The sequence below is a fragment of the Herpailurus yagouaroundi genome, unplaced genomic scaffold (genome assembly GCF_014898765.1).
Source record: "Herpailurus yagouaroundi ecotype Mexico unplaced genomic scaffold, PumYag 67681, whole genome shotgun sequence".
NCBI lineage: Eukaryota > Metazoa > Chordata > Mammalia > Carnivora > Felidae > Herpailurus > Herpailurus yagouaroundi.
Genome location: NW_024420481.1, coordinates 1,104,902 through 1,124,178, shown reverse-complemented (window position 1 = coordinate 1,124,178; position 19,277 = coordinate 1,104,902). Strand labels below are relative to the sequence as shown.

At 44.0% G+C, this 19,277-nt stretch overlaps 1 protein-coding gene across 2 annotated transcripts in view; it reads right to left on the bottom strand.

The window, feature by feature from the left end:
• Positions 1-19,277, bottom strand: part of GPC3 (glypican 3) — a 391,248-nt gene that overhangs the window by 115,930 nt on the left and 256,041 nt on the right. For both annotated transcript variants that reach the window (XM_040468088.1, XM_040468089.1), the window contains exon 4: positions 15,145-15,270. In XM_040468088.1, coding sequence (XP_040324022.1) covers positions 15,145-15,270 — 126 coding nt within the window. The remainder of the gene's footprint in view (positions 1-15,144; positions 15,271-19,277) is intronic.

The following is a 19,277-nucleotide window of genomic DNA, read 5'->3' as shown; positions in this document are numbered from 1 at the left end:
TAATGTCACCATTTCACAGGAGAAGAAAACAGAACACAGAGAGTTGAAGCAACCTGTCCAAAGGCACACAGTGATACCACGGGGAAGCTAGATCTGGTCCTCACGTTTGTTTAGCCACAAGTACGTTTGTCAGTTCATCCACCGAATTCATCGTGGATGGAGACGTTACTCTATGCCACGTACAGCTAGCCAATGAGGATATTCAGGCAGAAGACGGAGCTAGCAGAAAAAGACACATGTGAAAGCTCCTAATACAGGGGAACTGGGGATATGCTAGAGGAACACCCAGGTGCTGAGGGGTCCATAACCCAGACTAGAACGTGGGGCAGGAGGATTTGGGCTCTTCAGAACACATGCCATTGAGTTAAAGATAGGTAGGGGTAAGGGCGCCTGGGTGGCTCAGTCGGTTGGGCATCTGACATTGGCTGTGGTCATGATCTCACGGTCCGTGAGTTCGAGCCCCGCGTCGGGCTCCGTGCTGACAGCTCGGAGCCTGGAGTCTGCTTCGGGTTCTGTGTCTCCCCCCCCCTCCCCCTCCCCTGCTTGTACTCTTGTCTGTCTGTCTCTCTCTCTCAAAAATAAATAAGCATTAAAAGAAAATTAAAGATAGGTAGGGGGTAAGCCAGTCCAACAGCCCTTTGTCTGGCCCCTTCTGGAATGGTCCCTGTCCTAATCCTCCCTAATCGTATTTGGAGATAAAGTTTTCAGCCTGAGTTGTTGTGTAGCACCACATGCTACATGTCCCTCCAATCCAAAGCTGATGTGCCCCAACCTCAGGTGAGGACAGGTTAGTCTGGCTCCTGTTGGAACAGAGATTCATCCCGGTTCGGGCCTGAAGCTGTGCCCGGAAGCAAGAAGACGGATGAAATGAGCAAATGAGCGGCTCAAACTAGGCAAGGGTTCATGGTTTGGGTGCTTTTTAAGATCATCTGGCATGGAGGTCACTAAAATATGAGAGGGCAAAGAGTAGAAAGCTCCACATGACACAGGAGCTACAAATTAAAAGGTTTCCTTCACGGGGAAATGAAACTTCATCATAAGGGCGACCAGCCCAAGGATCAAAGCCACGCTCACGTAAAAGAATAAAATTCATTGGCTTGAGAAATTGGGAAATCACAACTGATTTTAATGATCTCTCTCCTTTTCCAAAAAGGTTAAGCCAAGGGTGACAAAAAGGACATTAGAGCCTTGGGCAACTCGACTTGACCTGGAGCTAGACCCATCCTGCTTTCTAGTGTAAGTCATCGAGGACGATTCCCTGTGTGAATTACAATTAAGAAATCCCAGGAGAAGCTCTTTAAACCACCTTTGCTATAAAATGCAGTATGAAGGGTGGAAGGCCAGCCCAGTACCTATGCTTAGCTGCAGTGACTTTCGCTTGCTCCCCAGTGGACTCACATGCCCACCAACTAGGACCAAGGTGCTGCAACCAAACGTGCACCAACTGGGACCAAAGATGGAGTGTTTTGTTTGTTTGCTTTTGCAGGAAGGAGAGGAAATAAATTAAAAATAAGAGGGAGTGGGTGAAGCTGTCTTCCTGAAGAATTAAGAAATGGGTCATTGAACAGAGCTGAAATGAGGCTTGGCTGCATCTACCGTCTGGGGAAGAACTGTGAGGGCCTCTTCACAGGCTTCTTTTATTGAACAACAGCGATACTAGTTTACCACTTTTTTGAGTTTATTTATTTCGAGAGAGAACGAGAGCACAAGTGGGGGAGGGCGCAGAGAGAGAGGGAAAGAGAGAATCCCAAGCAAGCCCTGTGCTGTCATCATAGAGCCCCAGAGGCGGGGCTCGAACCCACGAACCGTGAGATCATGACCTCAGCCGAAATGAAGTCAGACACTCAGCCGACTGAGCCACCCAGGTGCCCCGTGGCTACCATTTCTTGAGGGCCTACTGTGTTCCAGGCACTATGCTCTGCATTTCACAATCTCTCTGAATTCTCTCAGCAGTCTATTAAGGTAGAAATCATCACTTGCATTGCACAGATGGGGAAACAGGGGCTCAGGGAAGAGAAAAAGCTAGTGCATACTAGACCAGAAATTCAAACCGTGGCTCGCTGATCGCAAAGGTATGGGCTGAAACACGACTCTGCTGTGTCTTATGATTGCCACGTCATGTTGAGATTTGCCTCCGTGTACTTTTTGTTAACCCCCAACTGTTTGGCTATATGTCTATCGGTGAAAGTCATCGAAAACTCCAACGATATTTTTGCCCTTGCTTAAGCAGAGGAGGAAAGGACAAAACCTTGAGAGCTGAGTTTCTTTTAAAGGAGCCGCCAAGAGCTTGTACCCTGGGGGAAGAACTGGGGCCACAGGCAGTAAAGAAGTGGCACCTGCCCGACACTTCCTGTGCCCAGCAGGGGAGAAGAATCACTACCACCATGGGGCGCCTGGCTGGCTCAGTCGGTTAAGCGTCCGACTTCAGCTCAGGTCATGATCTCACCATTCGTGGGTTCGAGCCCCGCATCGCGCTCGGTGCTGACAGCTCAGAGCCCAGTGTCTGTCTGTCTCTCTCTCTCTCTCTCTCTCTCTCTCTCTCTCTCTCTGCCCCTTCACTGCTCACGCTCTCTCTCTCTCTCAAAAATAAATAAACATTAAAAAAAATCACTACCACCACGACATTTACAACAAGGGAGTCGGAGTGGGCGAAGGGCAGGCCCACTGGTGGGAGGCTCCCAATCAAGGCTTCCCTGACAGATCTTTCCCTGTCCCTCACACAAGCAAGTCTCAAGAGTCTGTTTTCTTTGATACTTAGTGACTGACTACCAGCAGTAGCTCTCCTGGGTCAGAGTAATTGGGTGAAAACGTTTTGGGTGTGTTTCAGGTGTTTGTGGAGGTCAGAAGCTTTATTCTTTTTATTCTTTATTCTTTTTAAGTTTATTTTGAGAGAGAGAGCATTAGCAGGGGAGGGGCAGAGAGAGAGGGAGAGACAGATTCCCAAGCAGGCTCTGAGCTGTCAGCAGGCTCTGAGCCCAACGTGGGCTCGAACTCACACACCATGAGATCATGACCTGGGCCGAAATCAAGAGCTGGATGCTTAACCTACTGGGCCAACGCACCCCAAGGTCAGAAGCATTCTGATGCAGTGACACAGGAATTGTGCTTTAAAAATTTTTTTTAATGTTTATTTTTTAGAGAGAGAAAGACCGTGTGTGTGCGGGGGAGGGGTGCAGAGAGTGGGAGACACAGAACCTGAAGCGGGCTCCAGGCTCTGAACTGTCAGCACGGAGCCGGATGCAGGGCTCGAACCCACAGACCGTGAGATCATGACCTGAGCCGAAGTCGGACACTTAACCGACTGAGCCACCCAGGCACCCCGACACTGGAATTGTTGAAGGAGATTGCCCAACTGCCTTCTCAGGAACAGGTCAGGGGACTCATCCTGCCCAGCAGCCTTGTTTCAATCAATTCTCCACCTACCTTACATGTTCTCTGGGAGGTGAACATAAAGTAATGACAGATTTCAAATTCCTAAACATCTACCACTATGTATACACCCCAAACCGTGTCATGTCCGTCAGTGGACTGTGACATTACTTAAAACATTTTTGGAACTCCTCTTTGGAAATCCCATTTGAGGCCGACCACAGTGCCACAAGAAATGAACAGCCCCATTATTTCACCTTCTTCTTCCAAAGGGACCCCGCATGGTATGAACAGGCTCGATCAGCTACCCCATTCAACCGTTTGGTTCCAAAAGACTTGTAGATGTTTTCCTCCAAATCCAGTTTACCTTTACAGGAGGAGCGGCCTACACTTCTTCACCCTTGCTCTGGACATTTATTTATCTGGCCTGCTCGGCCAAACTATAATGACGTGGTAACATCAGCAACGGCTATCGTGTATTCAGTGCCTGTGTGCTAAAACACATCTCCACAACGATGCTGTAGAGTAAGTATCATCCCCATCTGACAAATCAGGTAACAGAATTTGATGTCCAATGACCTGCCCGAAGCACACAGTGTCTGAACGGAGATGAAAATCTCCATCTGCATCATTCTAAAGACTGCACTCTTCCCAAGATGCACCTGTCACCTGACTCCTGTTTGCTAACCTCTCGGGGTCTTTTTACCATAATCCTCAGCCTGCACCACTGAAGATCAGCTGGCTGAGAACCAGCAACTGACAGGCCCCAAAGGCTGGCCATATGCCCTCAAGGCTTTTCCCAAAGAAGATGTAGAAAAAGGTTTTGAGGACTGGTGGCATCCATATAATCCGTCTGTGACCTACCAATGCACTTGCTTTGAAGGAGGAAATAATATTTAGAGTGTAGAAACTCTGGTATGTTAAATGAGTAATTTCTTAAAGGCAGCTATAGTCCTTCATGGACACATCTCCTAAGCTTTCTGGGCTATAAGAGCTCTGGTGCTCTGAGCCATGATCATAAGATGAGGCTGGCCTTGCCCACCATCAGGATCACATTTTGAAGGGCAATTGGGAGGTGGTATTTATTTGTTGAGGATATGGGTGTCCTGAGACTGGCCCTGAAGGGCCCCAAACGTTCTCTATATAATGAACTGATCCAGTTGAGCACAGGAAGGGCTGGCCTAAGTACTAATAGGACACAATCTGTTTATAGTAATAAGCCGTGGGTCTTTAACAGGTGGTTACGGACATCAATACTGAGCCATGAAAATACGTCCTGGTACTTCAGACATGAGAGTAGTCAGGTGCAGCCCATCCCGGATCCCAGACGTGGTACACCATGTTAAGCTATCAGTCTGTGGGATAAGCTGGGTTTTTCTCACTCAATTCTGAAGGCAGAGCGACTATATGCGACACCATAATCTTAAGGGATAAGTGTCACGTATTGCCATAGAGTAGGTCCTGAAAAATACCTGTCACTAAACACTACTTTTGAGATAAAGCTATGATGAAAAATATGCCAATCTAAGCTCTCAGAGGGATTATTACACGGAGGTACACTCCAAACTTATCTGATGTCTTACCTTACTGGGATTTTAAAAAGTCTTCAGCTGCCATAAATACTTCATGCTCTACCAAATCAAGTCCTCCTCTACATGATCCAGTTTTCCTTCAAAGCCTCTCCACGAATAATCTGGACTTACCTGAAGCGAGGTAGGAGATGCGAACTGCCGTGCTAGCAAGCAGGAGGGTGCTTCATTACCTTCATTCTAGGGCATGCACTCAGGCTAACTAACATAGCAGTTCCCCAAATCAGAAAGAACTGAGCGTATGTTTCCACTTCCAGGAAAACTAAAGCAAAAATTAAATCCAAAAATGTCTGCGGGGGACCAAGAACTGTAGGGCTAGGCATACATTCTCTCCTCTTGCCAGTAAGCAGAGCTTCCTATGGGGCAGGGGCCAAAGGAAGAACTAGCCACAGAAAGAAAAGAGCTGGGATGCAGAAGACGATGCTAAAGTTTCTAATCCCCAAACCATCATGACAGGGGCCGCTAAGAAGAGCCACCGGGCCTTGACCTTGGCATGATATTTTAGTCTGCCCTATGCCTAAACAAACTTCCAATCCAATGACTTTAGGACATGAATCAATGCCTTTGAATATTATGTCCACGATCCACTGTTTACTTTTTTCTTCCTGTGCCCCCTTCCTTTTGGCTCTGTAGTCTGTCTCGTATATTTCCTTCCCCGTTGGTACTTCCATTGGCTGTGCCATATTTAAAGTTGTATGGGGGCTCCTGGCTGGCTCTGTCAGTGGAGCATGTGACTCTTGATCTTGGGGTTGTCAGTTTGGCCCCATGGTGGGTGTAGAGATTACTTTAAAAAACAAAAACAAAAAACCTCTGGGGGGCCTGGCCGGCTCGGTCAGTGGAGTGTGTGGCTCTTGATCTCGGGGTTGTGAGTTTGAGCCCTATGCTGGGTGTAGAGATTATGTAAAAATAAAATCTTTAAGGAAGAGAAAAAGTTGTACGTGCACTGCCCTGAGCCATTAGGAGGAAAGCCACCACCTAAACCTAAAACACAAACAAGCAAAACCCAAATAACAAATAACCTATTTTAGCATGACAGCATGGGAGCTATAGACAACAACTGGTGTATATCACTACCTTGTTTGGATGTGACTGCAATGAGCTGTGCATGCGTACATGTGCGTCTGAATATGTATACACTGTTGCCTGTAGGTCTTATCTTCACCTAATTCCTTCACCGTCAAACTGAAGATTGTGAAGTTCTTCCCATTTTGTTACGTACACCAAATGAAAGACTTGTTAGTGCTAGAAATTGGTCCCTTTCCACCAAAGTCCTCAAAACAAAGGTTTGTTTTTTTTTTTAATGTTTTTATTTATTTATCTTGAGAGACAGAGACAGAGAGAGCATGAGCAGGGTCTCAGCAGGGGCTGAAGGAGAGAGAGGGAGAAGAGAATCCCAAGCAGGCTTCACACTGTCAGTGCAGAGACTGACGCGGGGCTCGAACTCATGAACTGTCACATCATGACCTGAGCCGAAATCGAGAATCAGAGGCTTAACCGACTGAGCCACTCAGGCACCTCTACATAGTGCTCTTAAAATAAATGCATTAGCATTCCCCTTTCTCTGCATCCTTGCCAACATCTGTTGGTGGGAATGCACAGTGGTGTAGTCACTCTGGAAAAAAGTATGGAGGTTCTTCAAAAAGTTAAACATAGAACTACCCTAAAACCAAGCAATTTCACTATTAGGTATCTATCCAAAGGATACAAAAATGCTGATTCGGAGGAGCACATGCACCCCAATGTTTCTTTTTTAATTTTTTAATGTTTATTTATTTTTGAGAAACAGAGACAGCATGAGTGGGGGAGGGGCAGAGAGAGAGAGGGAGACCCAGAATATGAAGCAGGCTCCAGGCTCTGAGCTGTCAGCACAGAGCCCAATGTGGGGCTCAAACTCACGAGCCTTGAGGTCATGACCTGAGCCGAAGTCAGATGCTCAACCGACTGAGCCACCCAGGTGCCCTGCACCCCAGTGTTTATAGCTGCACTATCAACAATAGCCAAACTATGAAAACAGCCCAAATGTCGATTGACAAACGGATAAAAATGTGGTATATATAGAGATCTATATCTATATCTATATCTATATCTGTATCTGTATCTGTATCTGTATCTAGATAGAACTTCACCATCTTCAGTTTGATGGTAAAGGAAAGAAGTGAAGATAAGACCCATAGGCCACAGAGTGTGTGTGTGTGTGTGTATTGTGTGTGTATATATATTTATATATAATGGACTACTACTAGGCAATGAAAAAGAATGAAATCTTCTCACTTGCAATGTGGATGGAACTAGAGTGCATTATGCCAAGCAAAATAAGTCAGAGAAAGACACATATCATATTTCACTCATACGTGGAATTTGAGAAACACAACAGATGACCATAGGGGAAGGGAAGGAAAAATAAGATAAAAACAGGGAGGGAGGCAGACCATAAGAGACTCTTAAATATAGAGAACTGAGGGGGGCGCCTGGGTGGCGCAGTCGGTTAAGCGTCCGACTTCAGCCAGGTCATGATCTCGCGGTCCGTGAGTTCGAGCCCCGCGTCGGGCTCTGGGCTGACGGCTCAGAGCCTGGAGCCTGTTTCCAATTCTGTGTCTCCCTCTCTCTCTGCCCCTCCCCTGTTCATGCTCTGTCTCTCTCTGTCCCAAAAATAAACGTTGAAAAAAAGAAAAAAAAATTAAAAAAATAAATAAATAAAAAAAAAAGAGAACTGAGGGTTTCTGTAAGGGGAGGTGGGGGGGGGGGGATGGTTAAATGGGTCACGGCATTAAGGAGGGCACTTGTTGGGATGAGCACTGGGTGTCATATGTAAGGATCACTGGGTTCTACTCCTGTAGCCAAGATTACAGTGTGTATGGTAACTAAGTTGAATTTAAAGAAAAGAAAAGAAAAGAAAAGAAAAGAAAAGAAAAGAATAAAATAAAATAATAAAAATAAAATAAAATAATAAAACTAAACTAAACTAAACTAAAATAAAATAACTGCATTATGGGAATGTCTGGTTGGCCCAGTCAATCGGGTGTCTGACTCTTGATTTCGGCTCAGGTCATCATGTTGTGGTTTATGGGACTGAGCCCGGTGTCAGGCTCTACACGTACAGTGTGGGGCCTGCTTGGGATTCTCTCTCCCTCTCTCCCAGCCCCTCCCCTGCTCACACATGCTCTCTCTCTCAAAAAATAAAATAAACTTAAAAATTAAGTAGCTTATGAAAACAATCAACTATTCTCCCTCACCCTTCCTAGATTATAGGGACCAAAAGAAGATATTTTTTGCTCTCATTTTTAAAATTGTATTCCATATGTCAGGAATTGGGTGTTAAGGGATGATCTCATGCTCACTCCCACTGATTGATATGCCACAGTCTATCCATCCAACCCAGTAGAAGAGAGAGAAAAATAGTCTCCTTACCCCACTTGTCTGCAATAGGTTTTGCGATAGGAACAAAAATCCTTGAAAATTAAAACAATTGCTTTGTATATTCCTGCTTTGGCCTTTCCAATTAAGCAGAGTAATTCTGAAGAGGCATTATGAACATGGGAAGACTTGTCTGATCAGTGGAAATAAGCGTGCATTACACACATGGGGTGTGTGTGTGTGTGTGTGTGTGTGTGTGTGTGTGTGTGTAATTTCTCAGGTGAAATGCGAGGTAAGATCACAGAGGAGGGAGAGGAGGCACCCTCAGTGAAATCTGCCCCTGCACATCTCAGGGAGTATATTCTCTAATGCCAGGTGCCTCACGTATTCCACTGAGAGAGTCCCAGAGTCATCCTGAGCAAACACAAAATAGATACCGATTTGTTATGTGCAGAAGTGGCTATGTGGAACTGCCAAGAAGATAACAGCCATATTCAGGAGCTGACCTGGATCCAGGCCCGACCAGTCCAGCAACATGACAAGGAGCAAGACCAGCCAGGACTGAATCACAAAGGGGGCTAAGGTGTCATGCCACAAAGTACAAGTCCTTACATATACAGAACTGATAAGCCGCAAAATCGCTAGGGACGCATAAAACCCTATGGGAGGTGTGCTGATGGTAGGAGAAGCTACTTGACCACACACATACGGCTGAGAGAAAAACACTCTGGAGAATGACTGCAAAGGGGTGTAAAGAGGAGAGGTGAAGGAGAGGCTAGCATTTAGGTGGTGGTCCAAGATGATGGCGCTGGGAGACCTGAAGGTTTGGCTGCCCTGTCCTCAAGGTTAAGGGTGAGCCATGCGGAATCCAGAGGTGGTGAGAGAAGCCTGATAGAGCTCAGGGTTCACGTGAAAATGGGTGGAAAACCGATGACGGTGGATAAACAAAATGTGCCATATCCAGACAGTGCAATATTATTTGGCCATAAAAAGGAATTAAGTACTGATACATGCTTCATTGTGGATGAACCCTAAAAACATTATGCTAAGTAAATGAGTCTATTTATATGGAACATCCAGGATAGGTAAATCCATAGAGACAGAAAGCGGACTGTTGGTTGGTTGCCATGGGCTGGGGGAAGCGGGGAATGGAGAATGACTGCTAATGAGGACAAGCTCTCTCTTTGGAGCGATGCAAAGGTCTTAAAACTAGACAGAGGTGGTGATTATACAACATCATGGATGTACGAAATGCCACTGAATTGTATACCTTACACAGGTTAATTTTATGTTATGTGAATTTCACCTCAATTACACACACGCAATCAATAAGGAGGGGTAGAGCCTCTGTTTTGACACCGCTGAGGGGAACTCTCCCTGGACTGCTTCTCGTTAAGCTGTAAACTCCTCAGCAGGAGCAGGCACTGGATTCTACTTATCACTATGCCCCACAGGGCCCAGTGTATGAGAAGTGCTCAGTCTTTGTTGCATGAACCTGAATGATCAGATGCTAAGTGTACAGACAACATCGCATTTTTTTCAAACTAGCAGTTTTTGAACACGTGTAAGTTTAAGCATCTCCTGTTACACTAATTTAAAGACAAACTTGATTAAACAGTACAGTGGGGCTTACCTTCCAGAGGGTATCAAACCATCCGGAAGAAGAATGAAAATTTTAGTCCGTGATCCAGGTATTTAGCCTCACAGTTCTCAAAGGGTGTGTGAGGATGTATTTACTACACTGCTTACTCTTCATACAGGTATTTTCAGCACCAATGCAGGCAGGCAAAGCCTACGTTTACCTGTTAAGCCCAGGGTTAACGCAGTCCCATGGGATCCTTTATGCTTCTCTTGGTCCCAGGGATTCTCTAACTGAAATTCTCCATAGTTTGACAGAGGCAATTGTACGAAAGCTCTGCCTATACGATACATGGTAGCTCAGGTCGAAAGTGCGTACCCTCACATGAGCCAAGTTCACTAATTCCAAGATTTCTCTGCTAAATCCCAGAATCCAATGTTTATCTCAAGCCAAGATGGGGTGCGGGGTGGGTTGTGGTGGGGAGGTTATGAGGACAAATAGCAGCTTTATGTGGTACTCCGTCAGACTAGATCTGTGGAAACATTCTCTTCGTTCGTGTTTTAATTGATTAGTTTCATAAGGGCCAACAATTGAAAGGATGTGAAATACGACCATATTTAGAGAAACAGTGGTTTGAACTCTTTAAAAGTTGAGTGGTCTATATGTACATGTGTAGAAGGAGGGTATAAATAGCTCTGACAACCCAGCTGACATGGATATTGATCCATATTTTCTTTAGTATCAATATGTTCATTTCCCTTCAGGATCCTTGATTTTCATACATTTTCTTGACTGAGAGTAAAATACTTTGAAAGGAATATAAACCCAACCTGTAACTATAACAAGGTTACAACTGATTTGGCCATATGAAGTGGCAACTGTTACTTAAGACTAAACGAAATGAGAAATTCAAAGAAAAGCTCTGGAAAGACATTTTACTATCGATGAGATGTGCGGTGTGAAGTTAATCTTTATAAATGGTACAAACGGAGGGCACACATGTCCTCAGGCTACAGAACTCTGTACTACTAAATGTATATCCTTGAGTAATTTTTTTTTTAAATCTAGTTTGACACTATTCCCTAGTCCAATCATCGCATTAGGTCAGTAATTTAAGTATAGGTTAATTATAACCTGAGGTTACTAACCAAGAGTTACTTCCTGGATTATATTACCCTTCTATCTGCAGATACGTTTGATTTCCTTACTTCCTTTCTCCCTCCCTCCCTCTCGACCGACCTTCCTTCCTTCCTTCCTTCCTTCCTTCCTTCTTGCCCTCCCTCCCTAGATACCACCTATCAACAATAAAATTTGTTTTGAAACAACAGACTTTTCAGAAGGGGTTTGGAATAATAGCTTTTCTCGATACTATTTGTTTTATGTTATTATTTTGTTTGATACCATGGGATATTTAAAGATAGCAAATTAAACAAAAAATACTTCAGTTAACAGTTCTTTTAATGGTGCAAAAGTTCATTTCACTAATTTTTAGGCTCATTCAAATTTAGCAGGCTTTGGATTCCATCATTTGAGAGAAGAGGACTTTCTTGATTCTCGGGAAACATCCTTCATGAAAGTATACTGTGCATGAAGTAGTTTATATGAGCAAAATTCAATTAAAAAAAAATCTCGGGGCGCCTGGGTGGCGCAGTAGGTTAAGCGTCCGACTTCAGCCAGGTCACGATCTTGCGGTCCGTGAGTTCGAGCCCCGCGTCAGGCTCTGGGCTGATGGCTCAGAGCCTGGAGCCTGTTTCCGATTCTGTGTCTCCCTCTCTCTCTGACCCTCCCCTGTTCATGCTCTGTCTCTCTCTGTCCCAAAAATAAATAAACGTTGGAGAAAAAAATTAAAAAAAATAAAATAAAATCTCACCGCAGGGGTACCTGGGTGGTTCAAGCGGTTAAGCGGCAGACTCTTGATCTCAGCGCAGGTCATGATCTTGCAGTTTGTAAGATCGAGCCCACCACGAGGCTCCATGCTGACACTGTGCGGAGTCTGCTTCTGATTCTCTTTCCGCCCCTCCCCTGCTGATGCACTCTCTCTCAAAATGAATAAATGAACTTAAAAACACTTTTTTTAAATCCCACCAGGGCACCTGGGTGGCTTCATTGGTCGAGCATCTGCATCTGACTCTGGATTTCAACTCAGGTCATGAGCTCACGGTCATGGCCCTGAGTCCCACATTGGGCTCTGTGCTAAGCGTGAAGCCTGCTTGGGATTCCCTCTCTCCCTCTCTCTCTGCCCCTAACCTGCTCATGTGTGCTTGCTCTGTCTCTCTCCCTCAAAATAAATAAAAGAAACTTTGGGGAAAAAATGCCACTAATTCAAAAAACTCAGGCCTGGGAAGAAATTCTTTTGAATTAACTAAAACTGGATCATCTGATTTTGTTTTTCTTAAAGAGCAACAGGAGATACATCCATCAGGATTACAACATTTGGCCTTAAACAAACACAACAATAGAGAAACCAGTATTAGCACCTGATATATAGTAGGTGCTCAAATATTTGTTAAATGAGTAAATAAATGAATACATTAACAAGTAAATGTACTGTCAACTAAAATTTCTTCTTTAAGAACAGACCATGGTTAGGGGTGCCTGGGTGGCTTAGTCAGTTAAGCATCTGACTTGATTTTGGTTTAGGTCACGATCTCACCATTTGTGAGATCAAGCCCTGCACTGGGCTCTGTGCTGTCAGAGCAGAGCCTGGAGCCTGCTTCGGATTCTGTGTCTCCTTCTCTCTCTGCCCCTCTCCGGCTCTTGCTCTCTCTCTCTCTCTCTCTCTCTCTCTCTTTCTCTCTCAAAAATAAATAAATATTGGGGCGCCCGGGTGGCTCAGTTGGTTAAGCCTCCGACTTCGGCTCAGGTCATGATCTCACGGTTTGTGAGTTCGAGCCCCACGTCAGGCTCTGTGCTGACAGCTCAGGGCCTGGAGCCTGCTTCAGATTCTGGGTCTCCCTCTCTCTCTGCCCCACCCCCACTTGCACTCTGTCTCTCAAAATGAATAAACATTAAAAAAAATTTTTTTAAATAAATATTTTAAAAATAAAAAAAAAACCAGACCATAGTTAGAAGATACGCTGCTTAAAACAAATTAGTATTCAGGAATTGTTCATTTTTACCCTATTAGCATACCAGTGGGTAAGTCACTGGGATGGTTTCTCATGAAGCTTATGTAAGAACCACATATTTGACCTGCGGGCATTTTCTTTTTTTTAAAGATTATATTGTTTATACCTGTTTTAAAGCATCTGCTTTTTATAAAGCCAAATAGCAATGGCTTTTCTCTGACACCTTAAAAAAGTATGTCATAGCAGTTAAGTACATTTTCATGATTCTACTTAGAACCTGATGAGCTTTTAGGATGATAAATATGCACGATTTCTCCAGAGCGGAGCGGATGCGTGGGGCCATTAGTCCCTGCAGCCTGATTCACATTTGCTGGAGGCAAGTCGATCTCCCTGCAAGTTCAATGACTCATCCAGGGTGGCATGCAACTTCAGTCTCATTAGCACCTCATTCTCACTGTCCCAGGTCAGTAACATGGCTTAGTTGAGAAATAAGCGGGTTTTCAGGCATGTGCTTGGGAAGAGGAGAGGTGGAGGGGGAAGGGAGAAAGGGAGAAGGAACAGAAGAAACCTGGATTGGGCTTCTGGTATGTGCCAGCCGGCTAGGGACTTTACATTCATGACCACACCTAATAGTTAGAACAGCCCTGTGAGATGCCCTTGCCTTATGGAGGAGGACCTTGGGACTGTCTAGGTTAAGTGACTCACCCAAGGCCCCACGCGGTGAGTAGCGGGACAGAGACACAAACCCAAGTTCATCTGGCTCCAAAGCCTTCCTCTGTCCGTTACATTACATGGCTAATTCATAAGCCATTTAGCATCATGACCTGTCCTGATGTTGGTCCCCACTAGACTATAAGCTCCTCAAAGCAAGTAACTTGCCTGTCTTCACCCTCATATCCCTAGCACTAACTTGGTGCCTAACCCATAGGATCTCAAAACATAAATGTATGAATGAATGAATGAGAAAAAAAACCGCACAGACTGCCAGAGCACTTTTTAGACCGGGAAACCAAGGTTCAGAGAGATTAGGTCACTTGCCCTAGATTAAGCAACTCTTTAGTAAAAGATTCAGAACCCGAGTTCAAGTATCTTCTGTATTCCCCCTTACAAGATGCTGCCACTTGGGACAGGTTTGGAAGCATGTTCGTCAGCTCCACATGGTTTCCTAAGCATTCTCCCCCTCCTAATTTCGTCCCTTAATCCCAAACTGTTCCTTACACATGCGAATGTGTAAGGGAGGTTAGGAATGCCACGAGCCCACTAGAACGAAAGCTTCGCCGGGACAGGAAATTTTGCCTTGGCTTGTTCACTTCAACATGACTGGCGCTTAGAAGGTGCTCAGTAAATATTTGCTGAATAAATATTCTTTCCTTTCCAGCGATGAGCAAATTCTTCATAGATGACAGATGTTAGCACAGATTCTATTAACACTCGGTGATCAACCATTTCAGCAAAACTGCTTGATGAAATGGCACTCCTCTTTCCCTCCCTATTCTTTCCTCCGTCTTCGTCTATAAAATGGGGGAAATAATGGCATTTATTCCAGAGGACTGGTGTAAGGATAAAAAGAGTTAATACAGGGGCGCCTGGGTGGCGCAGTCGGTTAAGCGGCCGACTTCAGCCAGGTCACGATCTCGCGGTCCGTGAGTTCGAGCCCCGCGTCGGGCTCTGGGCTGATGGCTCGGAGCCTGGAGCCTGTTTCCGATTCTGTGTCTCCCTCTCTCTCTCTGCCCCTCCCCCGTTCATGCTCTGTCTCTCTCTGTCCCAAAAATAAAAAACGTTGAAAAAAAAAAAAGAGTTAATACAGACAAGCACTTAGCATGGCGCTTCATATGCCGTTAACTCTCACTAAATGATAGCTATTGGTATGTATGTGATTTCCTCAAACCCCTTAAATAAGGGTCCACATAATGAGGCGATGCAATAAGCCAAAGTTGTTTTATGCTGCACACCTTGTAAAATGTCCCTGAATGCACAGTTCTCTACATGCTTCCAAGTTTGTAAATTCTGTAAGGGCTCTAGGTTACAGACAGCATCTGGCATGTCACAGATGCTCACGTGGATGTTTTTCCTAGAATTTTTCTTCTGTAATTAATGAAGGCAGAGAGGACATAACTAACCTTGAGATGAACATATAATGATTCTTTCCCAAGTTCTGCTATATTTAACATTCAAAAAAGAGTACCTCTCCACGAGTTCTTGTCCATTCCAGCAAAGAGTGTCGTTTTCAGCCACAGGACTGTGGCTGCAGACGTAGCCAGGCAAAGCACTATAGAAGCTGATGAAAGATTTCAACTTCTGAATTAGTTCCCTGAAAGAAAAAGAAAACATCTGTGCATAAGAGGCAAGTAAACCCAGTATGAGAAAAGTTTAATTTCCTTATCAGCATGACAGAAAGGCTCTGCCAGGCTGATTAGAGCCATAAATGATTTTAAAAGACATTCTAGGCTACAAGGCCACAATTTAGTTTAAAAAAAAAATCAATAAAATGATATTAGGGGAAAAAAAAAGTTGTTTGCCATATAAGGTGCCTCTCCTATCAGAAGGATGATTTAATTCCAACGTTCATTTTCTAGCACGTTCAGCTTCCATTGTTTGTTCAGAATGCTGTTACCTACATTCTCAAAGGTGCTGATTACAAAGCACACTGGAGCACTACATATCTTTCGGTTTCTGGGTGTAATTGAGTGCACTGATTGTAATTTACAATGCTATTACCCTAGAGATGGCCCCTTTCCATGCAGGCTCGGGCTAACAGTTGCAGATCACAATTGCAGGGTGCTCCGAGCACTGTAGGCGCTATGAAATTCTCCTGACAATATAGTCAGAGAAACTCACATCTGCTAGAGGAGGAAGGTTTCTTTGTTCTTTGTGTGTATATTGTGGTGCCCATGGGTGTGGGGGGGGAGATAGGAGGGAGTGAATCCTAGTATGTTTTATTTATTATTTGCTTTGGCTTTTATTTCACATATAAGACAAATTGTGTGTGTGTGTGTGTGTGTGTGTGTGAGAGAGAGAGAGAGAGAGAGAGAGAGACAGGGAGGAGGAGGAGGAGAGAGTGAGCACATTATATATGCAAATATGTATCAATACACATACTCATATTACCCAGCAAAATTTCTGGCCTATTATTTTGTTTCAGATGTACAGGGACACACAAAATAAGGCGCTACAGACTGGAGAGAAGTGGATATGTTTATAAAGAAATATTAAAATATCTATACAATAGATGTCCGATGGTAAACAAACAAAAATAAAATACTCCTTATTTTTCTAAAGCAGTGTTGTTGGTAGAAAGGAAGTTAAAGCATTCTTCGTAATCAAGGCTACCTTAAGTCTCTACTAAGTTTTTGGAGGCTCTGGCCAGGGAATTTGCTGGCAGTGGAGTAATTATTCAATACTGTCTCCAGGCTAAGAATGGACTGGCCTGATATATAGGCCTCTGGAGGAGCCAGAGGCCTGAATCTCATTTGGACACTGGTGGGAGTCCTGAGCCCAGAAATGCCTTCTGGGGCTTGTTCTCTGATCTCGCCAAAAGAGGAAGACTGGTGGAAATTATTTTCTTGCATTTTTCCACTTTGCTACTATAAAACGATTCATTTCAACTGATGATTTGGAAGAGAGAGCATGCTTATAATACTCAGCACATCTTCACAAAGGCTAGGGGCACGGTAAAGCCAGGGTGATGGAAAGAACAGTGCGAGAAAGGGTACTGGGATATATAAAACTTCTGATACCCCAACAGTTGCCTCCTGCTATGCTCAAACCCCCTCGCAGCCTACTTCTGGGCACTGAGTTCCATCACCTTCCAAAGTGAAGAGGCTCAATACAGGGCTCTGAAAATAAAAGTCAACATTATAGTTTCTAACAGGGAAAAGATGGGTTCAATTAACGCTAATAGGAGAGATGCTCTGTTTTACAAGGTAATAATACAGTTCCTAAGAGTGGAAACTGAAAGACTAAAGGCTGAGGCTGAGGAAATGGAATATGGTCATTAGTCTGGGGTGGGGGGCGGGTGATGGCCGCTCTTTAACGAAAGAGTTTCCCTTAGGCCTCCTCCTACCTCCAAACTCTCTCTGAGATAGCACATGGGAAGAAAAATTGAATTCATGGCAAAGCCTTCCAATTTAACTTCCCTAGAAGTTTAAAAAAAAAAAAAAAAAGGCTCTGAGCTTGTCCCCGCCCCTGAAACCTTACAGTTTCCCTGGATGATCATAAAGGTCACTGGCAAGTTGGAGAAGATTCACAGAGGGTCTGCCTAAATGTCAAGAGGATAAGGGGCGGCCATAAACATAAGACCTCCCACTTTCGTATGGAAGGATATTACTCGGTGGGGTCGAGATAAATGTCTACAAAAACCGCAAAGAATGTGAATAATGTGAACACAGTCTGGGTCATCAAATTCTAGAACTCAGGGGAATCTCTTTGAAACTTGAGCAAGGTAACTTGGGGACATAAAAGGCCATCCCATGTCATAGAGTACTCGTTACTGCCACAGGACATGCAGGATGGACCTAGGAAGAGATTGTGTTTTAAAAACTTGCTTGTGACTTAGTTATTTTGAATTTAGAGCACAGTTTCATTTAGTGACCGTGCTATAATGCTGGTTGTATTCTCAGAGCTATCCTGTACAACCTGTTAGGAGTGGCAGGTAAGAGCACTGATTTTGGAGTCCGGCCCACATGAGTGTCGAATGCCAGCTACTCCCTTACTTACTTAGCAGTGAGACGTTAAGCAGATTCTAAATTCCTCTGGGGCTTAGTTTCCTTAATTGTAAAATGAAGCTAATGACGGGCTGCTATGATGACTACTTGGGACAATGCATGTAAAGGGTGTAGCATAGGACCTGGCACAAAGTAATCCCCCCATAACATTAATTGCTGCCAATATTACCATTACTATAAGCCTATAGAATATAAATATTTAATGAAATACATATTATATTCCAGAAAGTATGCAAGGTAACTAAGATATTTTTCGCCTTCCAGATAACTATTTTATTTTATATGCACAAGATGAATAAATCCTTCATCTTTTGAGGTGGTTATTAATAAGCATAACCATGTTCTCTCCCCAAATATTTTTCCTGGGATTCTTCTTCAACGACCAACTGGCTATTGGGCTGGGTAAACCCCTGGACTAATCTGGGATAGCAGTTTGAATGGTCTTTGCCTGGTAAGATGAAGTCAAGTTAAACATCAATTAAGCCTCAGGCAATGCAAATCAAAGCCACAGTGAGATATCACTTCACACCCACTAGGATGACTACATTAAAAAGGACAATAAAATAAAATAAAATAAAATAAAATAAAATAAAATAAAAAGGAGCACAAGTGCTGCTGAAGATGTGGAGAAATTGGAACCCTCATATCGTGGGTGGGAATGCAAAATGGTGCCGCTGCTGTGGAAAACAGTTTGGTGGCTCCTCACAAAGTCAAGTACAGGAGTTACCATATGACCCAGCAATTCCGCTCCTAGGCGTATACCCCAAAGAACTACAAATGAGTGCTCAAAGAAGTACATGTATATGCATGCTTACAGCAGTACTATTAGCGACAGCCAAAAGGCAGAACAAGACAGAGGTCCATCAACCGATGAATGGATAAACAAATACACAGTCCATACAATGGAATATTATTTGGCTTTCAAGAGGAATAAAGTATTCATATATGCTGCAACATGGGGGAACCTTGAAAACATTATGCTAATAAGTGCAATAAGCCAATCATGGAAGACCACCTATTATAGGATTCCATTTACATGAAATGTCTAGCATAGGCAAATCTATAGAGACAGAAGGTAGATTAGTGGTTGCTTCTTAGGGTTGGTGTGGGGAGATGAGGAGGGTTGAAGAATGATAGCTAAAGGGCATGGGACTTCTTTTTGAGGTGATGAAAATGTTTTAAAGTTGATTGTGGATTGTGGTGAGGGCTGTACAACTCTGTGACTATACTAAAAACAGCTGAATTATATACTTTATTTTCTTTTTTAATTTTTTTTATAATTTTTTTAACATTTATTTATTTTTGAGACAGAGAGCATGAACGGGGGAGGGGCAGAGAGAGAGGGAGACACAGAATCGGAAGCAGGCTCCAGGCTCTGAGCCATCAGCCCAGAGCCTGACGCGGGGCTCGAACTCACGGACCGCGAGATCGTGACCTGAGCTGAAGTCGGACGCTCAACTGACTGAGCCACCCAGGCGCCCCTGAATTATATACTTTAAATGGATGAACTGTATGTTATCCCAGCTTTATTGAGATATAACCCCCCAAAAAGGGTTGAGAAGAGGTGAGCTACATCTCAGAGGAAGAGAGGCTT